Here is a 23,199-nt window from a genome sequence, read left to right on the forward strand (position 1 = left end):
AGTTTAAACACAATGCAATGCATCCCGCACCTAAACAGGTGGCATGGTTGAATCAGCCGATACAGACTGGGGGAGGGACAAATCCTTGAGTACAGTTTACAAACCTGTGGGAACGGACTGCGAAAGCGTGGGCACAGTTATGAATTTGTGGGTACAGACTGCCAAATCTGAAGGCACGGTTTACAAATCTAAGGGCGCGGATTAGGAGCTCGTGGGCACGATTTGTTAAATCAAGGGAACAGTTTAAGAATTTGTGAGTAGCCTACGGTTTATAAACTGTGGGGACGTATTACAAAACTGTTGCCACGGATTTTTTTTTTTTTTTTTTGGGTGACTTCCCTGGCTCCGTGGTATCCTTTCATTTGCCAAAAAAACCCCCCCCAAAAAAAACACCTATAGACTAAACACATAATAGCTTACACATGTGCATGACATCACTGTTTTCACAGACTCGCGTTTTTTTAGTTTACAATGAGATAAGCGTGTTGTTTTCAAAAGTCTTCCGTTTTTAATAAAGTATGGCACATTTTCCATGTTATCTACATGAATGAAAATGAGAAATGTAGATCTTCTTTTAAGTTAATTATACTGCACAAATGTAGTTAAAATAGTGTTTAAAACTACAAGTGTTTTTACAAGGTTGTACCTTTTTCACCCGATGCTTTTGCATCTCTGCATTTTAACTGATTGAGTGAATGACAGAGACAGAGCAACATCATGTGGAGTTATTTCGTTCTACTAAATAATGACCCAGCAGCTGATTGTGACATACATTTATTAGCATTAATGTAAACGCTTTTGTGGTTTCTGATGAAACTTTGAATTATAGATTCATGTGCTGTTTTTTTTATAAATAGAAAACAAAAAGGAAATTATTTAATATGGCCAATCTAGACCATTACATTAAATAAGGTTTGTCTATATTCTTAATAAATATAAATGAATAGGCTACTAACTGGTTATTAAAAAAAAAAGTTAATGAAATCATGATGTATTGTTACAGTATTGTTCATGTCTACCCTACAAACAAACACATACACACACACACACACACACACACACACACACACACACACACGATTTTTTAAATCATAACCTCAATGTGGGCTGAGCCCCCTTAATATTGAATCGCCAATGCCATTCAGAATTCTCAGTTATAGGCTATATATCATAAACCAGCTATGTTTAAAGTGCAGATTAAAAATACAAGTGAGTGAAAAGGTGAAAAGTGAGTCCTACCCATCAATTAGTGGATATTTTGTCATTATATCCAGTGCTCTAGTGGTTTCAGATATTACTCCATGAAGAAGTGAGAGAAGGCTGCATATAAACCACTGTTTCCATGCGCCTCTGATGCCTGCTTCTTTATATATTAACATCCTATGGTGCTGATAATAAAAAGTCATAAACGATTTGATATATTAAAAATAATTCAGAATCTGCAACAAACTGACATGCACAGTAACAAGTGTCAAAACTGTTCAAAAGAGCAGGCATTTATAAAAAAATCAAAAAAGAAATAGAAAAAGGGGAGACCTGGGCTAGTTGTCACATAGGGAGTTTGTCACAGGTCAGCTCGATTATAAAATCCATTTTTAAAGTTTTTTTTTTCTGGTTGCTCGTGCTAATTTCAAAAGTGTCCTTTATTTATTTCAATTGTTTTATTTATTAATTCTATTTTTAAAATAGTTGTATCGTTATGTAAACATACTGTAACTTTCAGACTCCAGAAATCTATAAACGTTAGCATTAGACTCCTCCCCGGATCATAATTACAATCAAAAATGACTCAACTTTCCCCAGCAAAACCCGCAGGCCAAATACACAATACCCATTTACATATAAATCCATAAAAATAAAACGAAATCATAGTAATAATAAAAACAATGATTAAAAAGGTGAGAGACAGGGTAAAATGTAGGCCTAATGTAAAATTAAATTAGGAATTGTCATTTTCAATTTACTGATAACAATGTCTGTTGGCCCGAACAACGATATGTGCTTTTCATGTTTCACTAGCATTGAAACATGTTATGAAACATATACAGCTTACAAAAACTCGACAGTAGGCTACTTTATGTCAAACATTTGTGTCAAAGCATTAGCCCCATATAGCCTAATGTAGTGCGATAACACGCCTCGCTACGAGTAGGCTAATGAACTAGTTTTACCTGCGGTGAAGATGTTCAACAGGTCTGTAATCTTTAAGTTTAAGTAAAAAGCAGTGAACGCTAAAAGGTGAAACGGCTCAGATCTCCCCACTCCGTTATGTCAAACTGAATTAAACACGCCTGAAATGACCATTCGTATAATACACAGTTTATTATCAATACCACTTTCTACTCACCGAGTCAGGAGGCTTGCTTAAATGTACTCATGGACGTGAAGAGATGTTAAATGCTGAGTGGTGTAATGTTTTTTTTTTTTTTTTTTTTTGTGCGGAACTTTCACGTGTTTCCCTATAAGCAGGGTTGCCAGGTTTGCGTAACAAAACCAGCCCAATTTTATTCAAAACCCTCCCAATCACGACCCAAACTAGCCCAATCGCGTTCCGGGGGTACCCCAGTAAAAAGTTAGTAAACATCTTTGTGCTTTGGTCATTATGTCGCCCCTTCCGCGTATTTCTTAGTTGGCACCAGGGTTGGCACACAAACACTGACAAACAGTAGTCTTATTTGGCAAAACAAATCAATTAGTTATATGCAATGTAAAAAGTATATACAAAAACTGAAAAGATGTCATTACTGATCTCAGAAACCAAAGAATATATCGTCAAATGTAATGTCATATAGGCCTACTAAAACGTTTGAGAGGAAATCTTCTGATTTATATCTAAAATAAAAATAAATAAAAAATAAATACAACCACACACACACACGCACACACACACACACACACACACACACACACACACACACACACACACACACACACACACACACATGTCTGGTTTACTATCTTTGTGGGGACTCTCCATAGACGTAATGGTTTTTATACTGTACACACTGTATATTCTGTCCCCTTACACTAACCCTACCCCTAAACCTACCCATCACAGAAAACTTTCTGCATTTTTACATTTCCAAAAAAACTAATTCTGCGTGATTTATAAGCTTGTTTACCCATGGGGACCTCAATTTAGGTCCCCACTGTGACACGAGTCCCCATGAGTCTGTGTGCATTCAGGTTGAAGTCCCCACCGGGATAGAAAAACAGGTACACACACACACACACACACACACACACACACACACACACACACACACACACACACACACATATATATAAACACACACCTTATTTATGTAAATAAATATAATAAAACATTTATTTTACTTTCAGAGTAGCATCCTCTTCTTAGCACTTGGAACTGTTAACCCTGCACTTGTTTTTGACAGTATCATCAAGAAATTTGAAGGGATAGGCAGAATATGCCCATTAGTGTTGAACAAACACACTTATTTCTACGTCTATATGCATATTTCCACAGTTTCACTGCCTTCCTTCTAATATATACATTTTTAATATTTGTTTATTCTTTGCTTTTATTTCTTACACATTTGTTGTGATTATTTTATGATTATTTTTTAAAATCATTTTTATGTAAAGCACTTTGAATTACTATTGTGTATGAAATGTGCTATATAAATAAACTTGCCTTGTCTAACATAGGTGTCATCAATCAAATCAATGTTTCATTCTTTTTACATCTGCTCAGGAGAGCAATTTACATCTGTCAAGAGAGGCACAAAGAAATGCAGTCAGTTGCACATTCTTCTTAATTTGTTGGTTTCGAAACCTCTATAAATGGTCACTCAGGTTGGTCTACCTGAGGAAACATTGATTCCTCCTGGTGTGCCTGCAAAGCAGTAAATGAACAACGGTTATGGGATAAAAATGCAACTATTTAAACAGAAAACAACTCATAAGGTATGCCTATACTGTGTACATTAACAACCCATTGAGTCAGCAGTTAGGAGTTTAAAGCTGACTTAATGCATTTTGGAGGGTTCACTTTTGAGTCTTCAGATAGGGCAATATGAGCAATTACTTTGAGAAGTGTATATTTTTTCAATGTGTAAAACAATTATTAGCTGTACCATCAAAATGGAAGAAGTGACTTTGGTAATTGATTGGAGCTCTGTTTGGATTTGCCACAGCAGCTGGGCCCAAACTGATTGACAATGATGCCCCCTCCTGTTCATTTCCACTATTTAAAGACATCCTACATGTGGGACATGACATATCCTGCTCTAGCCAGGAACGCAAGCACGACCTGAGAACACACACAGACACCAGTATCTTAGAGACCATGTAAAAAGGTTTCCTAGCAAATTGTCTATTTATTTCCAAATAGTACTAAATACTTTATAGTCGCCCATTCAACTTAGTGCTGCATGGGAGATTACATTCATATTCAGTACCCAGGGTGGATGAATAAAGAACCCTTCTCTATCTGAATTGTGGTAATTTTCATACTTGTGGAAAAGGTGCCCGCAGGGCAGTTTGTATGCTGTGTACATCTTTTCCCAGCAAACAGCACATCTGTCATCATGAGATGCCAGCTCTTTCATTGTAGCCATAGAAAACCTTCCAAGAGATATTATGATTTAGGAGGACTGTCTTTTCTCACTTCATTACAGCAAATTACCAAAACAGAGTGCACATACAACAGCTGTTACCTTAAACGTACATAAATTAAACCAGCATGCAGCATAATAATTACAGGGAAAAACAGAGTTTGAAAAACTAGTAGAAATATTAACTATTATTCAAACCTGACCTGACAACATTCCCACAGTAATTAACATAGTAAATCTAGCAATGTTTTTAATAATTACATTTTAAAAAACTTATGTACATTTATAACACTATACTTTTGAGTTATAATGCCTTGGCACCAAATTAAAAAAGTAAAAAAAAAAAAAAAAAAGTAAAAGTAAAATAAAATACTTTTTTCATCTTTTGGAAAGTTCTGAAAATGCTATAAAAAATGATTTTGCTATTGGAGCAAATGGGAACACAAAAATCCTATTTTTCACTACTATTGTTCACTACTATAGACATTTAACTAACTATGCTGCAAGGCTTAAAGGTCCCATAACACCTACCTCATGTCCATAACATCATAAATATGCAGGTAGTTTTTGTGTTGAAGTAACTTGTGTTGCATTTCCTGAGACAAGAACCGTAAGTCTGTCAATATAATCAAATCAGCCACAGAGAACCAAATATTCCCATAGAGCTGGAAAAGGCAAAAGACAAGAAAATATGGGAATGATTGTATTATTTAATAGTAATAATAAAAATAAATAAAATAATAATAATAAAAAAAACTGTTTAAAGGGGGGGTACAATGGTGTTTCATGTATTCAGAGTTGTTTACAGTGTTAAAGAGATGGATTCTCATGCTAAACATGGGCAAAGTTTAAAAAATATATTTTGGACGAATAACGGAGAATTTCTGTGCCGAAAATCTTACTTCCGGGTTGGTACAAGTTTCGGCTGTTTTTTTCAGTAGCACCTCAATGCAGTACACAAGATGGGGTGGAGATTGGTAGGTTTAGGGGTGGAGATGGGTAGGTTTAGGGGTGGGTTTAGGGATCAGGGGGTGGAGACGGGTAGGTTTAGGTATATGTAAGGTGGGAGGAGTTGGATTTTATCCAACTCCTCCCCCTGGATTTTATGCTCTGCATTGAGGACCATCTCGTTTTTTTTCCGATCGTGGATCTAATGACGTAGATGAGAGTGGAACTCCTTATATGAGCATTTCTCTCGGAAAAGCGCGCCCGCGCACACGTCGACCACAGGAGAGCGAGACCGCGCACATCAACGTGCTTCAACAGGAAATCATCGGCAGCCGGCGCTGTATAGGATTTGTTCAAGAATGTCTCCAAAAAAGTGTGTTTTTGGATGTGAGGGAAAGCTTACCGTGTTCAGCTTTCCAAAGAACCCAGTGTTACAGGAACAGACAGTGGATGGGTCATTCCAGAATTGGAGGACATTTCATGTCCCACCTATGAAATTTCAAATAATCTATGTATAATATACAAAAAAATGAGTCACTGTGTAAAAAACACTTGTCCTGAAACTAAATATATATAGACTTGAAGATTTTTTTTTTCCTAAATATTAATGAAAATAAAAAAAGTCTATAGTACCCACTTAAATGCCATTTTTCTCCTGTCCCACCTTCTAAATGACCAAATTGAATGTTAAATATAACTGTTAAAATACATTTTAAATATCCCTTTTTTTGCATGATTTTGTTTATATATGCCTCTTTTAATTGTTAAAGCATTTTTTTAATTGATATAAATATTTTAAATAATAGAAATGTTGCAATAAAGTTATGTCCCCAACATTGTGCAACCCTGTTACCGAAATATTTAGACTGGCAGAAGAAGAAGAAAAAAACAGTGAGTGACATGATACACAGGAAATAACATCACTAAGCAGTTTGCCACCAGAATGGGTAGAACAAAGGTATATTCTCTCTTTGATTTTTCATGTTATTATACAATTTTTAGCCTTGATTGAATGTGTCACTCTAACAAATGCAACCCTGTTACACTTATTATCAGAATAAGACAAATTAATTTGAAGGTTTTCTTCTTCTTTTTTACATAAGTAAGTTTGTCCTAAAGACAACAGTTAGAGCTAGCTAAACAGCAAGTTTCTATTCATGAGAAAAAGCTAACATTAGCATTAATTTGCAACCCTGTTACTCACAACCCTGTTACCATAATTAGAGTAACAGGGTTGAATCTCCTTCAGTCCACTCATAAGGGACAATCTATTATTAATAGTTCATGTGACCAGTCTTCATTTAATTTACAAACTAAATATTTAGTATCTTAATTAATAAAAATCAATATTAGAAGAATAAATTAATGAAATATTTAGTGCTGGGAAAAAATTAATCGCGATTAATCGCATCCAAAATAAAAGTTTGTGTTTGCATAATATATGTATGTGTACTGTGTATAATTATTTTGTATATATAAATACACACATATGCATGTATTTATTTAAGAAATATTTGCATGTATATACTGTATATACATTTATACATAATTTATATTATATATAAATATAAATAATTTATATATAAATAAATAAAAATCTTAAATATATACATGCATATGTGTGTATTTATATATACATATATAAAATAATTATACACAGTACACACATATATATTATGCAAACACAAACTTTTATTTTGGATGCGATTAATCGCGATTAATTTTTTCCCAGCACTAGAAATTTTAAAAGAATAATTCCAGAATACAAAATAATGAAAGAAATATAACAAATGATAATAACAAAAGGAGAGAATTTGAGTGAAATATTAACAAATATTAACAAATATAACACCCATTACATTAAGCTAAATAATTAATATAATTTTGATTATAATTTAGCATACATTTCATGTTATTAATGTATTACCCTGTAACTTTTCGCAACCCTGTTACTTAAATTTCAACCCTGTTACCGTATAATTTTTATTAAAATAATAATAAATTACCTTTTTTAGCTCACAGGGGCTTGAGCTATTGTCATTACCGTAGTTTGAAGGATTATATGCATTATGCATTTTAGCAAATACTTGAAAATATATGCTGAAATCAGTCAAATAAAACATGTCAAAAGTAAAAAATTTGGCAAAGATGGAACTCAAAAGTTACTGAAATGAATTTAAATCAATTTAAATCAAGTGATATCTAAAATTAAATATTTATATAGAGTGATTGTGACTTTCTATACCTAATGGCAGGAAATTATATTTAAAAAAATCAATAAATATACTTTTTTCGGGTTCCTGAGTATTGGTAACAGGGTTGCATCCAGCACCAAAAAAAAAAAAAAAAAAGTACTATAAAAAGTGTGCCTTTGATACCTGAGCTGGACGAATCAAATTATTTAATGGTATATTGCCTGTTTTTATGAAATACATAATAAAAAATAGTAAAATAAAGGGCCAATTTTTCAAAATTATGGATGCCTAAATGTCCTCCAATTCTGGAATGACCCGGATGCAGTTTGTTTTTCCGGGGCAGCAACGGAGTGTAGGAAGTGCGGTTGTGTGTTCTGGTCATTTCAGTGACGAATGTTTTATTAACAAGGCCCAGGTCGACGCTGGATTTGCAAATCGTTTGCTATTAAAACGTGGAGCGGTCCCAGTGATAAAAGACCCCATTCATGTAAGTACAACTGGATCAGATTTCTGTCTTTTGCTGGAATCTCCAGTAGCACCTCAATGCAGTACACAAGATCCGGGGGGAGGAGTCGGATCTTGTATAAGGGGTGGAGATTGGTAGGTTTAGGGGTGGAGATGGGTAGGTTTAGGGGTGGGTTTAGGGATCAGGGGGTGGAGATTGGTAGGTTTAGGTATGTAAGGTGGGAGGAGTTGGATCTGGATCCGACTCCTCCCCGTGGATTTCATGCTCTGCATTGAGGACCATCTCGGAAATCAAGCACTACCGCTTGACTCTATAGCTCCGCCTCCAGGAGCTCGGCTTTTTCCGGAGAGAATCGGAAAGCTGAATTTTCCTTTTATAAATATAATAAAACTAAACACTTTTTGGAAATATTAAAGATGCACTACTACTCAATAGGTACTCAAGATTAACATGAGATTAGGTGAAACTGTACATGTTATGTACCCTTTAAATGGTTCGTTAAATTAATTGTTTTTAACATAAAAGTGAAAAAAAAGATGATTGTCTCACCAGCATGTGGATATGATGCATCATATCTAGGAAAAGAATACCCATCTCCATGACAAAGTCTGTGTAATAAATACAGACCTCTTTATCTTCCCAGGAATCTTCACAGATCAGGTCATACAGGTGAATTGTGTACCTGAACAAAATGAGATTTAAATTAGCAGGCACACAGCCTAAGACATATAAGGATTTATCTCCTATAAATGCATATAACAAGAGAATTCAAAATCACATCTTATGGGTCTATATTTACCAGAGGTGTAAAGTACTCGAGTAATTCTCCACTATTATACTTAAGTATTATTTTGGGGAATTTGTACTTTACTTGAGGTCTGATAAAACTGAATACTTTTTTTTACCTATTATTCTTTATCCTAATGTGACTAATAAGCCAAACAATCATACAAGTTTAACATTCCTTTAATTTAAACAGCATTTTTATTTTCAGAAGAATGTGCACCAAAAAATAAATGTCATAATTTTCCCACCATCATTATATAAAAAACTGACAGTGGATCGCAATAGGAAAAGTTCTGAAGAAGGTTCATGCTTTTCCCTACCACCTTGTAAATGAAGTTCACAGATGTGTATGTGTGTACATATGTGTATGAGTAATATATAATACAAGCACTGGCCACTTTATTAGGTACACCTTGCTAGTACCGGTTGGACTAACTTTTGCCTTCTGAATAACATTTGTTTTTTGCCTTCTGAACTTCTTTGTGCCATAGATTCAACAAGGTACTGAAAACATTCCTCAGAGATTTTGGTCCATATTGACATGATAGCATTACGTAGATGCTGTAGATTTGTTGGCTGCACACCCATGATGTGAATATCCTGTTCCTGTTCCACCACATCCCAAACGTGCTGTATTGGATTGAGATCTGGTGACTGTGGAGGCCATGTGAGTAGTGAACTCATTGTCATGTTCACTGAATGAATTGAGCTTTGTGACATGGCATGTTATCCTGCTGAAAACATTGTGTCTTCTGCTGCTGTAGCCCATTTGCTTCAAGGTTTGACGTGTTGTGCGTTCAGAGATGCTCTTCAGCAGACCTTGGTTTTAACAAGTGGTTATTTAATTAACTGTTGCCTTTCTATCAGCGTGAACCAGTCTGGCCGTTCTCCTCTGACCACTGGCATCGACAAGGCATATAGAACTGCAGCTCACAGGAAATTTTCGGACCATTCTCTGTAAACCCTAGAGATGGTTGTGCATGAAAATTCCAGTAGATCAGTGTTTTTTTTAAATACTCAGAACAGCCCGTATGGCAACAACAAACATGCCAAGCTCAAAGTCACCTAAATCACATTTCTTCCCCATTTTGATGCTCAGTTTGAACTTCAGCAGATCATCATTGATTGTGATTGAATGATTAGATATTTGCGTTCACAAGCAGTTCAACAGGTGTACCTAATAAAGTGACAGATGACTGTAATAAACTAATTAAAGGTGGGATCAGTAGTTTTTGAAAAACACTTTTGGCCAATGTTGATATTTGAAATCACCAAAACAAACTACCCAAAAAAGATCTCACCCCTATTTTGATAGCTCCACCCCACACTTATGTACGCGACCGTAACCCAGGCAATGGCTATGGCGGAATCTGCTGTACCTGCCGGCAGAGGGTATGATGTCATCAATAAAACAATGTGTTACTATGGTAATCTATGTCGAATGTGTTTTGGTAGTAATGTGTGTTTTAACGCATCAATGGTTCAGCTCCGTTTCACGTGGAAGACGACGCTCAACATCCGGCACATGAGGAGGTAGAGGTAGAGGCTGAGGTCGGAATGTTGCCATACTGCTGATTGGTTACAAGTGTGTTTTGGTACTCTGTCCGACACAGTTTTCAAAAGTGTTTTTCAAACACCTTTAATCACAATTTTTTCTGTAATTAATCTCGATTAATAAAACCTAATATTAAAGTTTTCAATATATTTTGATAATATCAAAATATATTGAAAACTTTAATATTAGGTTTTATTAATTGAGATTAATTAATAATTATTATCAGTAACCAATTATTATAGTAATAATTTCACATTTAATCTCCAAATTAACGTAGAAACAACATAAAGACAGTAGCCTATATTTTAAATATTTGTTTAATGGCATCTTTTTATGAAAGAAGGTATCACCAATACCAACACTGCTACTGATGTCTCTATGAAATTGACTTTTTTTCCTCAATTTTAGCCATTAATTATAGGCATTCAGCATTACAGTATAATTGAAAGCTATCATTTTGTAACATGTATTAGGCCAATATAACAACTTTTAATTTAAGTAAACTTAAAACAATCTTCACATAAACCCATTATAATAAATGCCACATTTGCCTGCCCTTTAATATATCAGGGCTCAATTTTTTCTATTGGCCCAGTCAGAAAAGTTCAGATTTTTACTTGCCCTGTCAAAATGCACAAAAAGTTATTGTTTTCATTGTTTCTGACCCATGTAACCTTGTAAACAGTGCTTTAAAAATTTTTAGGTAAGTCTAACAGGTAGGATATATACTGTACAGAAATTCAATAAAGTTATCAAGCATCACAGTCTTCACTGCATAAATTATAAATTAAATATAAATTAATCCTTCAGTCAAGAGCACTAGAGTAGTGAGTGATTTTTTCTGTCATTTGTTCTTTGATTAACATTAATGACCAACTTTACAGCAGCAGGTTTCATAGGCTGCTGCCACTTTAAGACCTGACGCACACGCCGATCTGACACACATCCTATTCTCTCATAACTCTTTGTGTTCATTTAAGACTTTATTTAACTGTGCTTGTAAGGATACTCAACAAAGCGGCATTTTTTACATAATTTTGTGTGATTTTGTCCGTGCAAGCGCTGCCTGTAGCAGCTTTCTGTGCGCACGGGTGTGTGTGTGTCACACAGACAGGAGATTCACAGACACGTGCGGCAGTAGTAACGCACTGCCTTCTCTTTTTTGTCTTATCGCTTGTGAATGGTTTAAAAGCATTTTCTTGAATAAGAGCGTAATCATATATTGTAATGCTAGCCAAAGGACAACGAAAAAAAATAACTGTGCGTATATTTTAATTTTGACAGCACTAATATATATATATATATATATATATATATATATATATAAGATTTCAGATGCAAAAGCCTCTAAATGCCATCTGAAATTTTCTTCTAGAATGATCATTTTTATCAAGCTTGAATATTTAAGTTCAGTAATTTCACTTAAATGACAATTAATAGGTAATTTTCATTGCCATTTAAGTGAATTTACTGAACTTAACTATACGAGCTTGATAAAAATTATCATTCTAGAAGAAAATTTCAGATGGCATTTAGAGGCTTTTGAATCTGAACTCTTCATATATATATATATATATATATATATATATATATATACAGTATATATATATATAGCCCCATGCATAGACCTGATAGCTTTTAGCAGGACTTCCTGTGGTGTAATTAGTTAATGCTGATACATGTTTGTTTGTTTGTTTGTATGTGGATGGTGAAGCTCACTTTTACAAATACTTACCGTAGAATTGCATGGCTCATATATATAGTTACCATAAGGCACTGTAGAAAAACAATGATTTTTAAGAATCTATACACTTAAAAACAAATGTATATGTACTGGCTTCCACATGCATACAGACTCAGATACACATAACAACAGGTTCACATGCACACAAATAGAAACTTACTTCAACTGCCATAAAGGAGAGAGTGTGCATTTCATGGGAAACCCCCACCAGGCCACATATTACAGTGAGCCCCCCAGAGAACACAAACAAACACGTCAACACTGACAACACGCGCATATGGCTGCCCAGAGTCGTGATGGAGGATGAAGAGAGCTATGAAATACAAAACACACAATATCATTCTCAAGTCACATTGAATACATAGCATGGAGATGGTTATGACAAAATAATATAGATGCTCAACAGAATTTTGTGTTACAGTGACCGCATTAGCCTCACTGTTGCTGTGCAGGTGAGAGCACGTACATGGGGGATTTATACTGATTTAAAAGCATAATCTTCTCTAATGCTAAGACTAAACTAAAAATTATCTTAGTAAACACACTAGGATTCAAGGACTCTAATGCTATTTATAATGTTCAACCTGAAACTGATATGGACTTGGTAGTCACATGGTCGGTCATCTTTGTTTTCCACAGTTTCCAGGCACTGGATTTCTCTCTCTGAGTATTGGGTTTCTGGATATCAACTGAAAATATATTTACTTACATACTCAAAACGAACTTTGCAGAGCTGGGCCAAGAGCTGGAGAAAGAGAAGTACAGAGCACCAAAGACACCACATGGCCAGCTCCCTCTCTGTCTGCACATTCAGCACACCAAAGAGGAAGATGAACTTGTAGAGTAGAAAGTTCCAGATTTTACCCTTGAGGGTCTTATAGCAGGAATGTCAAGGACACAAAAATGTAACAGAACAAGCAGAAGGGTTCATTAGTCATACAGTACAATGTATGGATATGGAGAAACACTAATTAAACAAACATAGTTATTTCACTGTTATGCTTAATCTCTGCTGGACACGTGCCACGTGCATTACCTGTTTTTCATTCATTCTGAGATCACCGAACATAATAAACTGGATACATTTTGCCATCAGCAGGAGAAAACAGCACAGTGTGTTCACAAGGACCTGAGGAAATGAATAATGTAATATAGGATACTACTAGGATCTGTGTATCTTTTGGTCAAGATACAGGGACAGACCTACGAGCTGCACTAATGTACATTTCCTCTAATGACACTAATTCCCAAAACCCTAAAACCTAATACAGTAGCCTATATAAAATATTAAAACATCAGGTCTGAAGAATGGGCATGACCATGTTAATTGTTTGAATGAAAATAATAATAATCATAATTTAGAAAAAAATATAGTTAAAAAAATAATTTAGAAAAATCAAGTTTAAAGTGGCAAGTTCTTAGAAATATAGATTTTGTATTCATGCTGGTTTCATACATCAAAAAAAGAAAATTTTCAGCAATAGCAATTAATCATGCTAAAAATGTCAAGTGGTGTAACCATTTAACTCTTTCCCCGCCAAACACGGAATTTTACGTTATTTGTGAGAAAACGCTTTGCGTGATTTTTTTTAGTTTAGGTATGAGTGTTTGGTGTAGGCAATCAGTACAGTCACCAATGAAATCTTTAGAATTGGCTGCAGGGTGGGATTTCTGCTGAACTGGTTTGGGGGGAAATCAGGCAAACGGCACACGGAATTCTCCAAGTGTGTCCGACTGGGTCCTACAGTACCAGAAACCACGGCCATTAAAATCACACCCCCTACCTCAAGTTACGAATAATGTAATGAACGTAATAAAACAGCCATTCCCAATGTCATCAGAGCCCCTCCCTCTGGATTCGCTGATTGCGTCACTAGTACTGCTCTTTCTCTGCTTCACTTTCTTCAGTTTAAAGCTTCACTATCGCCACCTAGTGATAAGGCATACAGATTCTACAACTTATCACCAGACGCCTTAAGTCGTCATGTTTGTTTTCCTCAGTTTTTAAGTATGAAACTCAACAGTAAATTTTAATTTTATGTAAGGGTAGGTTTAGGGTAAGGTTTTGGGTTGGGGGGTAGGTTTTTAGCTATAATTACCATGAGTATATTAATCTGACTATATATTATGTTTATATTATATTATATATATGTTATTTCATACTTCATAAGATTCAAAACCAAAATAAGTTAGCCTTACAAGCATTTCATACATAAAACATAAAATAATTTACTTCAAAAGATTGTTGTAGTCAATGACATCCACGCTTGTTTCTTCATGGGAGGCGCAACTAGGTGTTAGGTGTAACTTGGAGAGGCGTGGTTTGTAGTACTGCGGGAGGGACGCAGAAAGATCCTTCTCAAATTTTCCGTGTTTCCGTGTTTTAACTGTTATACGCTAGGGAGCACTATGCACTATCTTCTAAAAGAGAACTGAATCAAAGCCACTAGATGACTAGCCTGACTACGTCAGACTTTGTACTTCCGCTCAATTTCAGTTCGCTTCTGTACTCAGTCTGAGATAGCGACCTATCTTTACGTTTTCCTCCGGCCTCAAAACAGCCGGCCAATCAACGAACAGAGGGCGGGCTGAGAGCCGTGACGTAGACGCTGATTGTACCGCGGATGCATAGATTTACTTCACATAATCTGCTTAAGTCGTTCACAGCCATGTTCACTCTGGTATTTCGCTCGATGGTTTTGTTTTCAAATGTGTTTACAGTGGAAGTTAGATGCAGCTGAGCCTGCGCATAACACACGCCATAACCAAACGTTATGTGATTGGCTTACGGGTAACCAATGATTTTAAACTTCAGACAAGCGCCCATCCCCCCCCTACCCCCCCACCCCCTGCGAGAAAGAAAACGCTTTTCAATTATGCCATTCCAGACTCTGTCTACGAAGCAAAGCGAAGTAGCAGAGTTTGGTATTACCAGGCTACTAGATGACAAGCCTGTGACCTTTAGCCAAAAAAGTGTAACGGCTAATGCTAACGCTGGTACGCAGGAAAGGAGTGCAGAGGTTGTTTTTTATGAATGGATGTCAATGGAGAGGAGGCTTCACTACACCGAATAAACTGCTTTTGTGAGGAAACAGCTTATCGACAGCCTGTACGCTAATCTTCAACATGTTTTGCGCTAAATAATAATTTTGTTGGGAACAATATGTAGATTTTACTATGATAAAAAGGTTATTTTATAAGGGAAGGCAGAGAAGGTAACGTTGCAAAAGGCAGGACTCATTAACGGCATTACCATAGTATTTAATAGTAATATTGAGTGATATTGTATATTGTCTATAGAAAGTAAAAAATACAGATGTTTTCTTTGGCTTTCAGGTTTTACCAGTTATGACTTGAATTGTAATGACTATTATAACTGCATGTATGCATGACGCTGATATTGTGGATTTTAATGAATAAAGACAGACAAAATGATTAATTTAATTATAAATATTGTGTTATATTGTATGTTGTTTAATTAAAATAAAACATGAAGTGTTGTGTCAACTACTGTGTGCCTAATGATGATGATATAACGTCTTATATTGTCTTATCAGCATAGTTCAACGAGTCTGTGTTTCCCGAAACCATCGTTCAAACGAACATTCGCAAACAGCATCGCAAAGTAGTGTGGTTGGAACAACAGCTTTTGACCTGTGGCTAGAAGCATAGTTTCTAGTTTGCATGACATGTGGACTTAATAAATCCTTATCTTGAGCAAAATAAGCAAGTTGACATTCAGTACAACCTGTGTCTTTTATGTAGAATACATAAAAATGTCATTTACGTCTTTTAGTTTGATTTAAGCACCGTTTTTGAAGAGTGTGCATGTGCGAATGTTCTATGTAAGAATGAGCCTATGATTGAATCTGGAAATGAAGCAAAATAACTGAGAAAAATGAGAAATAGTCCTCAGATGTCATGTCTGTAATTTATAGCAAAACATCTAGTGTTAATTCGATGAATATTTAATGAATCTCAAACAGATTCATTAAAAGAAGTTATTAGCCTACTCCACCACGTGCGTGACATCATAAACCAACGTGGTTGAACGACCACTTTGTGACAATACAGTTTCGGGAAACAGTCGTAACCAGGGGGCCAATGTTTCATAAAACACTGAAGCTTCCCCGGGCGCCGCCATTGATTAGCTGACCCCCACCCGCTGTTAGCATTCCATTGACTCCCATTCATTTTGGTGTTACTTTGACAGCGAATAACTTTACATCTGAGGCGTTTAAAGACTCCATTTGTCCATTATTTATTTCTAAAGAAACACGAAAATGTATAAAAGGCTCCATTACCTTGTATCTTACGTTATGGCCCCGTATAAGCATTTTTTGTAAAAATAGGCTAACGATTGCGTCATAACCATGCGACTCTCGGTCGCACAGTAGAGAAATTACCGTATGGACAGGAGGAGAAGCTCGCGGGCAATCGGGGGGAGCGTGGAGGCAAAATGACAAAATAATTAATCAGAATACTTAGCAAAAGTTGCTCCTGCTCCTAGCTCATGGACACCTCCTACTCACACTCTCCGTCTCTGCAAGTTTCGGAAGGGAATGATTCAGATTTCTCTTGGCACAGCTACTAGAAGACAGACAGTTTGCTCACGTGACATCTACGTCGTCAAGCTCAGTTTGAGTCTGCGCAGTACGGTCGACCATCAGGAAGTGAGTGCTTCTAATTGACTTCACTTTTCTCTATTGAAACATATGGGGTCGCTGTGTCCAGTTTATATACTGTCTATGGTCGTGACTAGCTAGTTGATTTCTTCAACGATGCATCGTACTATGGTAGTTAAGCAGCGAGTTACGTCGTTGTTTGGGAAACGCACCCCAGCATAGTTAAACGAGCCAGTGTTTCCCGAAATCATCTTTCTAACGAACATTCGCAAACAGCATTGCAAAGTTGTGTAGTTGGATCGACAGCACTCGACCTGTGATTAGAAGCATAGTTTCTAGTTTGCATGACATGTGGACTTAATAAATCCTTATCTTGAGCAAAATAAGCAATCTGACATTCAGTAGGCTACAACAAGTCTTTTATTTAGAATACATACAAATGTCATTTACGTCTTTGTCAAGAGATTTCAAGCACTGTTTTTGAAGATTGCGCATGTGCGAATGTGCAGCCTACAATGTAAGAACGAGCCTATGATTGAATCTGGAAATAAAGCAAAATAACTGAGAAAAATGAGAAATAGTCCTCAGATGCCATGTCTGTAATTTATAGCAAAACATCTAGTGCTAATTCGACCTCAAACAGATTCATTAAAAGAAGTTAATACTCTACCACGTGCGTGACGTCATAAACCAACGTGGTAGAACGACCACTTTGCGATAATATGGTTTCGGGAAACAGTCGTGACTAACTAGTTGATTTCTTCAACGATGCATCGTACTATGGTAGTTAAGCAGCGAGTTACGTCGTTGTTTACTAGCGACATAACACCAAATATAGAACATTTATTCACAAGCCCAACACGCTAATAATCCACAAGAAACTGATTAATGTAAAGACTGTAGTGTAAGTGACTGTCATAAATTTTTTTTTAACTGCGTGCACTGACGTCACTGCCAGGCTGAGGTGCCTCACGTCACGTGACCCAGGTTAGCCATTACACTTTCTCCAATGGTAAGAGAGATGCACCCATCGAATGTACCACACTCCAGTCCGGTAAGTGGCGGCAATGCACCTATAAGCTGGATGCCAGCCGCCAATCAAATCCAAAAAAAGAAGAAGAAGAAATGCACCCTCTCATCTCCAGAGAATGTCTAATAGGAAGAGAATTGGCACTCTCTGCTTACTTCCGGTTTCTGGACTGGCTGCAGTAACACGTCTCTGTCCATGCGGGGGCGCTCGCAGGCGAGTGCAGAATGAATGGAGGTCTATGGCGAAAAACCCTCAAAATCCACTTTTCTCAGGATATAATTTTTTGTCTAGTAATTTGAATGTTGTATTCGAAAGGAGATGCAAAGAAATTACACATTGCTGGGTGTTTCGATTTTTTAGAGTCACTTATTTGGTTTAAAAAGTCTTTTAAAATGTCAATGACGTCAGAATGCTGACGTCATTAGCAGAATGCTAGCGTGTTATGGGCAACAACAACACAACCTGTAAGAAATCGAAAAGAAATAAGTACTTGTTCATTCAACTTTCGACCTATAACCCATTTGAACTTGCAAAACCTACAATAAAATCTGAGATTTCTCAACAGCAATCGGGTGAAAGAGACACATTTAGCCGTCTAGCCCCATAGACTCCCATTCAGTCTGCACTCGCCCGCGATCACCTCCAGTGGAATTCTAATGGAACTGCAACCAAGATCGATACAATGGGGCTAATAGGAAGTGCCAAGGCTCTCCGTAGACGGGCTCTGTCATCTCCCAATAGAGAGCCTAAGTCCCTCCCCTTCCGGTAGACCACCATGGGACCTTACTTCGGAAAAATATTGTATGGTAGTCAATGGCGCGGGACAACAAATATGTTGATCTCGTTTGAATTGTGCCCTGAATTACACATATGATGTTTATCAATTTAAAAGATACATTTTAAAGTCAAGAAAGTCGCAGTTTGATGTAAAACTGTTGAGGTATAAGACTGTGAAAATACGTAATTACAGAGACTACAAACCCAAAAGGCGCACATGTGACGTCATACCTTTTCTCTCAATGAATGAAGCTAACTTTACTGAAGCTAACGTCTGTCATTTTTTCTAGTCTTACCTTATAATCGTAACGTTACGCCGTCATGCCTGAGTGTTTTGTACCAGACTGCACACATACGAGCAACGGATCTTGTGACGTACATAGTGCGAGACGAGAGATGTAGTTCATTGATTTTCACATAAAGCTAAATGTTACTCTTCTGTTTTATGACAAACTGCGACTTTCTTGACTTTCATAATTTTCTTTTAAATTGACAAACATCATATGTGTAATTCAGGGCACAGATCAGATGGAATAAAAAGATAAGTTGTCTCTCGCCATTGACTACCATAGCCTACATATTTTTTCCGAAGTAAGTCCCATGAGCCGGAAGCGGAGGGGAGGGACTTATAAGACCACCATCTCTGACTGAATCTCCTGATCATCAAAACAGGAACAAATTACGTGATCATCAACATTAAACAGCATAAATCAAAACTGCCTAATGTTGCTGAATTAAATGTCGACCCAGGATGAGTTACAGGACTTGTGCAAGCATTAGAGGTGTTGATGGACTTGATTTAGGCCTATTCCATCTATGTTTAGATCATCATCCCACCCAGACAAAAACGTGATTTTCTCACCTTTTTTTTCAGATTTTTTTTTTTTTTTTTTTGTAATGAAACTTACATAAAAAAATTATGCATGACGCTAGAATAAAACGTGTTTTTTGACGGGGTTTTTAAAGCAGAGGGTCTTTCTTTCTTTGGTATAGGCCTATTGCATGTTCAGATATTGACGGTGGCTGGCAACTTCATTAAAAGCTGGCGGGGAAAGAGTTAAAAATGAATATGTAAAAAAAAAGGCACTAAAATGCCGTTGAACCTTGAAAAAAATATATATATGAATACACACAATTTTCATTAGCCTATAATCGAAAACGTTTTCAAAATATAGCCTAAAGAAAGATATTTGTGAATATAAAATAATTTTACAGAAATAGCCTAATAACAAAATATTATGCCAAACGAATCAGTTTGCACAGCCATTTATAAATTATATTATAGGCCTATATTATAAAAAACTAAGTTATTTTAAATTCAGAAATGGAAAACGTTCTTCATAGTAGTTCAAGACTACATGAATTGCGTTTTTTAATATATAAAACCGGGGGGGAAAAGTCATTCACTGACCCATGCTATAATGTCTTGTTAGGATTTAGACCACTTACCCATAAACAGAAGCTATCCGTGTCCTGATACCACAAAACAGAATTTAATTCTTCATTGTCATCGCCTGTCCTGCCATCGGGTGAGTTCTGAGAGAGTTTGTTCACTAGAGCGGTCTGTATGAGTGGATCTTTCGCCTCTTCATACATTTTGTAGATGCATCTTGTCAGTAAACACACACTGGATGCTGTGTACACTTTAGTCCAAGGCCAGGACAAAACATTCACAACACCGAACGCCATTCGATCACCGATACACAACAACACACAAAATAACTCACTGTCAGTAGTCGGATACTTAGAGACAAAAATATTTACTTTCGGCCGTCATAAACAGGATAAACGAATCTGTCTTGAGGCAAGCCTTCAGTGGTGTGTCACTTTATTTCATGTTGCACATTTGCACTGAAGAGGGCGTACATGAGGGAGTAGGGGACAGATGGTCGTAACTGCTTTCATCAGTGTATAAACATTTAAGGATATATGTGCAAAAAATATCAAATTATTGTTTTTGCCAACAAATATTGTAGACTAAGTAGACTAATTAAGTTTTGAGGGGTTAGTAATTCGTTTTGTTTTCCAATATCTTGACTCTCAAGTCATTGATCTACTTTGAGAAAGGACTGGGAATCGACAGCCATGACAAAAGTTTGATGGCATTTTCTGTGAGTAAAGAGAAACATCAGGCTGTTAACATATGAGCAGGAAATTGATCAACTGATTTTATTAAAGCATTCATTTGTATACTATAAACATTTGTATTGTGCATTTTATGTTTTTCTGCTCTTTCTACTAATGTACTTTTTACAGTTCACTTGAATCCAAACAACAGAATCCAAGTAATACCAATAAATAAACATATAGTTTAGGTGGAGTGGATATAGTGTCTATTCCTGTGCTGGTCTGCAAGGTCCAGCAGAGCCACCAAAATAGTAGAAATATGATAGTTATGACAGAGGATCAAGCCATTATTATTTATGAAAAAAGATAACATGATATTTCAAATACTGTACGGAGAAATGACAACATTGTGATTACTCATGTACACACATCTAAAAAGATGTGTCCTGAAGTACAGGAGCATCAGAGATGGGTACATATAGGTCTAGAGAGAAATAAACATATTCTAGCTCCCTTTTCCCTCAAAACAATGCATTTTTCTTTTTAATTCTAAGAATTTAGGTTATGATAAAGGTGCAGCTGGATGCTGTGGATATTTACAGAGCTGGCTTCAAGATCAGTGTATTTTTGCATTATGTTTCAGTACGTAAAATGAGCTGGAGCAGGCGGTTGAAGTCATATTCCATATTCAAACCCCTTTGTGGCAGGTGTTTACTCTCTGAACACATGTTTGTGTGTATGAGGGCAAGTGATAAGAAAAAATTGACTGGATAAGAAAAAATGTTGGTTCCTGTTCAGGTAGGGCCTCTGCAGTGAGGAGTAACTTTTGTCTCTTTCCATGGCTGATGTGAATAGAGAAGCTCTTGCTTTCAGGGTAATCATACAATGGTCACTCTTAGTTTTTCCTTTGAGGACTTTGCAAAGCTGATCGGAGAGGGAGAAGATTTGGACTTTGACTCGCCAAATTTTGGATCTTCATGAAGAATAAATACATACAGGGTAAATATTTTGTACTATTAAATGCTTTAATAATTTAGTACCTATATATTTGACTGTTTTGCAGGACAGCGTTTTCTTACAACATAGTTGTATACTTGATCTGTGAAGTCCATGAAGTGCTTGCTGCTAAAATGAATACATGATCACACACAATAACATGGATATGGTGATGTATACGTTCACTGTTAAAGAACTTACAGAAGATGAACAAATCACAGTTCATTGCAGAGCTCTCACCTCTCTTTTTCTCTGGAGACCAGTTTCCTGCTCATCTTTTACTTTTTCAGAACTCGTTTTTTTTTATTCACTTATTTTGTGTTTACTTCACATTTCAAATTTCCATGTAAAAAAGGATTTCTGATTCATCTGAACTGCAATTGTGAACTGTTTTACCATCTGTATAAGTATATTGATCATTCACTTGTCCAAGTCAAAATGTTACTTGCCCTGATGGGAAAGTATTTTTGGTGGTGTAAACCTAATTTATTCTGAAGCAAAATTGTAGTTGTTGATATAGGCAAGGCAAGGCAAGGCAAGTTTATTTATATAGCACATTTCATACACAATGGCAATTCAAAGTGCTTTACATAGAAGAAATTAAAATAATAAAAAGAAATAAGAATAATTAAAACAGTTTAGAAAAATAAAAAATAAAATACAGTACAGTACAAACAGTTGGACGAACATTGGCACAGTGCTCATTCAGTAAATGCATAGTTAAACAGATGTGTTTTGAGTTTGGATTTGAATGTGACTACTGTAGGAGCACATCTGATCTCCTCTGGAAGCTGGTTCCAGCTGCGGCTGGCATAATAGCTAAAAGCGGACTCGCCATGCTTAGAGTGAACCCTTGGTATTTCTAGCTGATATGATCTTAATGATCTGAGTGATCTGTTGGGTTTATATTCAGTGAGCATATCTGCAATGTATTGAGGTCCTAGGCCATTGAATGATTTATATGCCAGTAATAATACTTTAAAATCAATCCTAAATCTAACTGGGAGCCAGTGTAAAGACCTCAGGACTGGTGTGATATGTTCATATTTTCTGGTTCTGCTCAGAATCCTGGCGGCAGCGTTCTGTATGAGCTGCAACTGTCTTATGGTCTTTTTGGGAAGGCCAGTGAGGAGTCCATTACAATAATCCACCCTGCTGGTGATGAAAGCATGCACAAGTTTCTCTAAGTCTTGTCTGGAAACAAAGCATCTAATTCTTGCAATATTTTTCAGATGATAGTATGCTGATTTAGTTATTGCTTTGACATGACTACTGAAACTAAGGTCTGACTCTAGTGTCACACCAAGATTCCTGACTTGATGTTTAGTTGTTTGACCCCTAGAGTGAAGGTATGCATTCACCTTGAGAACTTCATCTTTGTTTCCAAATACAATGACTTCAGTTTTGTCTTTGTTTAACTGAAGAAAGTT

At 36.3% G+C, this 23,199-nt stretch overlaps 1 protein-coding gene across 8 annotated transcripts in view; it reads right to left on the reverse strand.

Moving 5' to 3' along the window:
* Window positions 1-20,527, reverse strand: part of LOC308687073 (dipeptidase 2-like) — a 32,631-nt gene extending 12,104 nt beyond the window's left edge. For 2 of the 8 annotated variants that reach the window (XM_081359303.1, XM_081359301.1), the window contains exon 1: window positions 1,240-3,819. In XM_081359303.1, coding sequence (XP_081215429.1) covers window positions 1,240-1,406 — 167 coding nt within the window. In that variant the 5' untranslated portion in view covers window positions 1,407-3,819. The other 6 variants (XR_014029690.1, XR_014029691.1, XM_081359300.1 and 3 more) reach the window with 6 other exon arrangements.
* Window positions 20,528-23,199: the final 2,672 nt, after the last annotated feature.

The sequence above is a fragment of the Scardinius erythrophthalmus genome (assembly GCF_964197995.2).
Source record: "Scardinius erythrophthalmus genome assembly, chromosome: 2".
Taxonomy (NCBI): Eukaryota; Metazoa; Chordata; class Actinopteri; order Cypriniformes; family Leuciscidae; genus Scardinius; species Scardinius erythrophthalmus.